Source organism: Mandrillus leucophaeus, unplaced genomic scaffold (genome assembly GCF_000951045.1).
Source record: "Mandrillus leucophaeus isolate KB7577 unplaced genomic scaffold, Mleu.le_1.0 Scaffold205, whole genome shotgun sequence".
Classification (NCBI taxonomy): Eukaryota; Metazoa; Chordata; class Mammalia; order Primates; family Cercopithecidae; genus Mandrillus; species Mandrillus leucophaeus.
In genome coordinates, this window is record NW_012102088.1 from 695,368 (window position 1) to 702,387 (window position 7,020).

Sequence of the window (7,020 nt, forward strand, 5' to 3'; positions counted from 1 at the left end):
CTGAGGATACGTGTGTGTGTATTTGTGTGTTTATGCTGGGGACAGCCTTTGGAAAATAAGAGACTTTTGAGCGGGAGAGGGCATGTAAGATGGATGGTGAGGCGTCTCCACAAAAGAGGTGAGGTGGTAGTGAGGTCTGGGAGGGGCTTATTACCCTGTTATGGACTCAGCAGGGTTTTGTAGCAAGTCTTGGTTGTACCTGGGTAGTTTCATGTGAACTCTGAGACTATTTTGGCAGAAGATGGGATCAGCTAGAAGCATTGCTAGGCCTGGGGTGGGGATGGCGTTGGGGAGGTCGGCGTATCTGGGCTTTGGATTAGAGCTGGGGGATAGAGAAAGTCGTGACTGCTTGTGGGACAGCATATACATGTAGAAGTGGGAGACAGCCAAGATCTGGAACTCAAAGGAGATGTGCAAGAATATGTGGGTTTGGAAAGCCGAGGTCGAAGCAAGAAACAGGACTGGGTTCAGAGACCTTCAAAGCCATGTTTCCTAAACATTGCATTCTGGTCAGTCCAGGGACAAATAGGATTCTGGCTGCATTTGTCATGCACTGCAGGATTTCATGTGCAGAGTGGCATGGTAGCAGGCCATGGAAATAATCCCGGTTGGGCTGTGGTGGTTGTTAGTGTTGGAAGAGTGGAGGTGTTGGATACATGTGGAAGGTGCCATCCAAAGCGTGAATAGAGGAGCATGAATAGATGGTTCCACCTCTGGCACTGGGCACTTAAGGGAGGAGGGTGAGTCCAAGTTTGGTTATCTGAGAGGCAAGATCTGGGTGACTCTAGGGAAATTGAGTGACAAAAGAAAGGTAGGCCCCCATGTGCCAAGTGTTTTGTTTTGTTTTGTTTTTTGAGATGGAGTCTAGCTCTGTCGCCCAGGCTGGAGTGCAGTAGTGTGATCTTGGCTCACTGCAACCTCTGCCTCCCAGGCTCAAGCAATTCTTCTGCCTCAACCTCCTGAGTAGCTGGGATTACAGGTGCCTGCCACCATGCCTGGCTAATTTTTGTATTTTTAGTAGAGATGGGGTTTCACCATCTTGGCCAGGCTGATCTTGAACTCCTGACCTCATGATCCACCTGCCTCGGCCTCCCAAAGTCCTGGGATTACAGACATGAGCCACCGTGCCCGGCCATGTGCCGGGTTTTGATGGCACTTTTCAGTCTCTCCCCATCTTTGTTCTATGCTGGAGTCAGTGATCAGTGGCAATGAGAGGAGAGCAGGTACAGGTGCCACGGAGACCTAGTGTGTCTTCGTCCTTGAGAAGTGGGTGGAGGCTGAGCAGGGGATGGATGTGTGTGGATGTGGTGAGGAGCACTGAAGGTCTTGGAGAGGGAAGTGTATCAGTGATTGTACCCAGAGGATACAATCTTGTTCAATCTATGAACCAGAGTGAGTGATTACAGAAAAGCCAATGACATTGGAATAATTTTTTTCTTCGATTGGTGAGAAATCATACCTGGATGAAATGATTTTTATTCCTTTAATTTCCTGAGTGCAGGGGGCATGCCACACAGCCTAAAGCCACAGAGGAAATCACGGATTTGGTCAGGTGGCAGATGCACAATTCAAGGGAGAGCATACATCAGAGGCTTTATTGGGGTTTTGACTAGAAAGGCATGCAGGGGAGAGTGAAGAGCTTAAGACTGGGTGGTTTGCATGATTTTGGCAGCCTTGGGTATAGGGACTATCCCTCCTTTTGTGGTACAAGCCTTGTGTTGATTTAGGGCAGGAGAAATAATCATGTGTGATTGTTAGATAGGAAGCAATTCAGACTATGGGATTTGAATTATAAGAGAAATGTTAAAATGCTGGTTGTTATTTTGGTCCTCTGATTCTTAGATTTCAAGTAGATAAATACAGATCTAAGGAAACAGAATAAGAAGTTGCTCGTGGGCCAGGCACAGTGGCTCATGCCTGTAATCCCAGCACTTTGGGAGGCCGAGGCAGACAGATCACGAGGTCAGGAATTCTAGACCAGCCTGAACAACATGGTGAAACCCCGTCTCTACTAAAAATACCAAAATTAGCCAGGTATGGTGGCACATGCCTGTAATCCCAGCTACTCAGGAGGCTGAGGCAGGAGAATTGCTTGAACCCAGGAGTCAGAGCTTGCAGTGAGCCAAGATAGCACCACGGCACTCCAGCCTGGTGACACAGTAAAAAAAAAAAAAAAAAAAAAAAAAAGTTGCTCATGGACTAAACTGTCATAATTTTGGCAGGATTGTATGGTTTTTGAGGACGTGGCCATACATTTCTCCCAGGAGGAGTGGGGGATTCTTAATGGCGTTCAGAGACACCTGCACAGCGATGTGATGCTGGAGAACTTTGCACTTTTGTCATCAGTAGGTAAGGCCCTGACACCTACGTCAGTGTCTTGTGCTGAGCAATGTTTTTTCACTTTTTTCGTTGGCAGCTCTGTCTCACACCAGATCATGGATGCTGCATCCTCTCCTAGTTTCCTGGCATATGTGTTGTGGCAGCCACAGCTGGGCTGTGTGACCTGTATCAGTTTTCCTTAAGAAGCTTAGCTCTTGTCACTCTGAAGCCTTATGAGGCTCAAAAATCAGAAGTCTTCAGATTTCTCAAGAATATCCTGATGACCTTGCCTGTTCCTGGTTAGTTTACTCTGTCCAAATGCATGACACTTTTCTCTGTGCAAGGCTTTCTCCATTCTGCTTGCCGACATACCTGGGGGATACCCCATGTCAGGAATTTCAGGGACCTACCTGGTCACTGCTTGTGAGGACTGTGGGCTTATTTCTGCAGGACTTTCCACTAGAAGTTCTGGTAACTTTAGAATGCAGCATGTCATGGGCTTATTGCTCTGTGTACATGCTGTCCCCTCCCTTTCCCTGTCCTTCCCCTAGCTTGGCTAACGCCACACCTAGATAGTTGCTTACCTTCAGCAAGGTAGAGGTCTGTGGGTGCCTGACAGAGCGGACATTACTCCATTGATGACAAGAGATGCTCAAAAGGACTTGGCCCTGGTGAGTGGGAGCTCAGAAGGGGTGTGATGACAGGGCTGGGTTCACATCACACTGGGAACCAATCCAGTTTGATGCCTCTGCCAGTGGCCACACCGCATGTCTCTCTTTTCTTCCCTATTGTGATTTCTTTTTTGACTTTCATCTTCTGGCTCCCACCTCTGACCCTACCTCTTTGGCCTCCACCTCTCACCTGTTCCCTTTTTTTTTTTTTGAGATGGAGTTTCGCTCTTGTTGCCCAGGCTGGAGTGCAATGGCACACGCGATCTTGACTCACTACCACCTCCACCTCCCGGGTTCAAGCGATTCTCCTGCCTCAGCATCTTGAATAGCTGGGATTGCAGGCATGGGCCACCACACCTGGCTAATTTTGTATTTTTAGTAGAGACGGTGTTTCTCCATGTTGGTCAGGCTGGTCTCAAAACCCTGACCTCAGCTGATCCGCCCTCCTTGGCCTCCCAAAGTTCTGGATTATAGGTGTGAGCCACCGCACCCAGCCACCTGTTCCCTTCTGTTCCCTTTGTAGTGTCCTCCAACATGTGACCTGTACTTAAGGTGTTGTGAGTTCTGGATGTATACTTCAGTCGTCCCTGAACACCAGCTCTACTGTCACATCAGATCTCTCTGGGTCTGGACACAGCCTTCTACACATTGTTCACCAGCAGCTATGGCCTGTTGAAAGCTATTTACTGAGGAGTAACTTGGGGACTCCGCTTCTGTGCTCTGCACTGTGCCACTCCCTATGTTGTTCCCCATCATCAGGACTTTCGTTACGGGTTTCTGTCAGGCCCGGTTCTGCCCAGAAGGCTTTCCTCTCACTGGCTTTAGTGTCCCATGCCTTTCACCAATCCCGTGGTCTTATTTGTGAGTTGGTCTGACAGACATTTGTTCGGGAGCTGCCTCCTCCCTCCAAAGTCAACATGCACTTCACCAGCATTTCTGTTCTTAGGTTGTTGGCATGGAGCCAAGGATGAGGAGGCACCTTCCAAGCAGTGTGTTTCTGTAGGAGTGTCACAGGTCACAACTCTAAAGCCAGCTTTGTGCACCCAGAAGGCCCAGCCCTGTGAGACATGTAGCTCACTTCTGAAGGACATCCTGCACCTGGCTGAGCATGACAGAACACACCCCAAGCGTACAGCTGAGCTTTACCTGCACCAAAAGGAGCATGTTAGAGAGAAGCTCACCAGAAGTGATGAAGGGAGGCCTTCGTTTGTGAATGACAGTGTTCACCTGGCAAAGAGGAACTTCACATGCATGCAGGGTGGCAAGGATTTTACTGGTGATTCAGATCTTCAACAACAGGCTCTTCCCAGTGGGTGGAAGCCACACAGAGACACTCGTGGTGTGGAGGCCTTTCAAAGTGGACAGAATGATTACAGCTGCAGCCAATGTGGAAAAGACTTTTGCCACCAGCGCATGCTGTTTGAGCACCAGAAAATCCACACAGAGGAAAGGCCTTATGAGTGCAGTGAATGTGGCAAATTTTTTAGGTACAACTCCGACCTTATTAAACATCAGCGAAATCATACTGGAGAAAGGCCTTATAAGTGTAGTGAATGTGGAAAAGCCTTCAGCCTCAAATATAATGTTGTTCAACACCAGAAAATTCACACTGGAGAAAGGCCTTATGAGTGCAGTGAATGTGGGAAAGCTTTCCTTAGAAAGTCTCACCTACTTCAGCACCAGAGGATTCACACCAGGCCAAGGCCTTATCTGTGTAGTGAATGTGGGAAGGCTTTCCTTACACAGGCTCACCTTGTTGGTCACCAGAAAATTCATACTGGAGAACGGCCTTATGGGTGCAATGAATGTGGGAAATACTTTATGTACAGTTCAGCACTCATTAGACATCAGAAAGTTCACACTGGAGAAAGGCCTTTTTATTGCTGTGAATGTGGCAAATTCTTTATGGACAGCTGCACACTCATTATTCACCAGAGAGTTCATACTGGAGAAAAACCTTATGAATGCAACGAATGTGGGAAATTCTTTAGATACCGTTCCACACTCATTAGACATCAGAAAGTTCACACTGGAGAAAAGCCTTATGAGTGTAGTGAATGTGGGAAATTCTTTATGGACACTTCCACACTCATTATTCATCAGAGAGTTCACACTGGAGAAAAGCCTTATGAATGCAGCGAATGTGGGAAATTCTTTAGGTATTGCTTCACACTGAATAGACATCAGAGAGTTCACTCTGGAGAGAGGCCTTATGAATGCAGTGAATGTGGCAAATTCTTTGTGGACAGCTGTACACTGAAGAGTCATCAGAGAGTTCACACTGGAGAAAGACCTTTTGAATGCAGCATTTGTGGAAAATCCTTTAGGTGTCGCTCCACACTTGATACACATCAGAGAATTCACACTGGTGAAAGGCCTTATGAGTGTAGTGAATGTGGGAAATTCTTTAGGCACAACTCAAATCATATTAGACATCGGAGAAATCACTTTGGAGAAAGGTCTTTTGAGTGCACTGAGTGTGGGAGAGTTTTCAGCCAAAATTCCCACCTCATTCGGCACCAAAAAGTTCACACTAGGGAAAGAACTTATAAATGCAGCAAATGTGGGAAATTTTTTATGGACAGCTCCACGCTCATTAGTCATCAGAGAGTTCATACTGGAGAAAAGCCTTATGAATGCAGTGAATGTGGGAAAGTCTTTAGATATAACTCCAGCCTCATTAAACATCGGAGAATTCACACTGGAGAGAGACCTTATCAGTGTAGTGAATGTGGGAGAGTCTTTAACCAAAATTCTCATCTCATTCAGCACCAGAAAGTTCACACCAGATAAAGAATGTGTATATAAAGCAGACATGGAAAGACTTCACACAGAAATCTACTCAGATTTAACACTGGGACCTATGTTTTTAAAAAAGTATTCTTGTAGAATACAGATAACATAAAATCTAACATCATAACCATGTTAAAGTGTATAGTTCCGTACTGTTAGTCATTCACATTGTGCAATGAATATCTAGAAGTCTTTTCAATTTATGAAACTAAGTCTATACCTTTTAAAACCTTATTCCCCAGTCCACCCAGCCTCTTGACAAGCACCACTCTCTATGAATTTTACTAGTCTGGGTACCTCATATAAGAAAACTTAAGTTTTGGTCTTGTGGATTATTTTGTGGCTTATTTTGCTTAATGTTATATTTTTAAGGTTTCATGTTCTAATCCATTAGAATTTCCATCCTTTTTAGGCTGAATAAAATTCTGTTACAGTCATGTGTTGCTTAACAAAGGGGAAGCGTCCTGAGAAAAGTGTTATTAGGTGATTTTCTTTCTTTTTTTGGAGGGGGAGTGGGTTTATCAATGCCTAGGCTATATGGTATATCCTATAGCACCTTGCTACAAACTTGTACAGCATATTACTGTGCTGAATACTGAAGGCTGTTGGAACACGTGGTAATTCTTTTTAAGTATGTCTAAACAAAAGCTACAGTAAAAATACAGTATAAAAGAAAAAATGATAGACATACAGAGAACTTACCATGAATGGAGCTTACAGTACTGAAAGTTGCTCTAGGTGAGTCAGTGAGTGGTGAGTGAATGTGAAGGCCCAGGTTGTTACTATGCTGTAGACTTTATAGACACTGTATGCTTAGACAACACTACATTTTTATTTTTATTTTTGAGACAGAATCGTGCTCTGTTACCCAGGCTGGAGTGCAGTGGGGCTATCTTGGCTTCCTGCAACCTTCACCTCCTGGTTCAAGCAATTCTGCCTCAGCTTCCCAAGTATCTGGGATTACAGGCATGCGCCACCACCATGCCCCGCTAATTTTTGTATTTTTAGTAGAGAATGGGGTCTTACAATGTTGGCCAGACTGGTCTCAAACTCCTGACCTCAAGTGAGCCACTTGCTTTGGCCTCCCAAAGTGCTGGGATTACAGGCATGAGCCACTGTGCCCGACTGGACAAAATAAAATTTATAGAATTTTTTTTTTAATATATTAACCTTAGCTGACCATTTTTTACTTTATAAGCTTGTATTTTTAAAGACTTTTTGACTTTTGTAATAATGT

General features: G+C 45.3%; 1 protein-coding gene across 2 annotated transcripts in view; it reads left to right on the forward strand.

The window, feature by feature from the left end:
* Window positions 1-6,242, forward strand: part of ZNF17 (zinc finger protein 17) — a 10,841-nt gene extending 4,599 nt beyond the window's left edge. For both annotated transcript variants that reach the window (XM_011979659.1, XM_011979660.1), the window contains 2 exons: window positions 2,223-2,349; window positions 3,937-6,242. In XM_011979659.1, the coding sequence (XP_011835049.1) occupies window positions 2,223-2,349; window positions 3,937-5,783 (1,974 nt within the window). In that variant the 3' untranslated portion in view covers window positions 5,784-6,242. The remainder of the gene's footprint in view (window positions 1-2,222; window positions 2,350-3,936) is intronic.
* The last annotated feature ends 778 nt before the right edge of the window (window positions 6,243-7,020 follow it).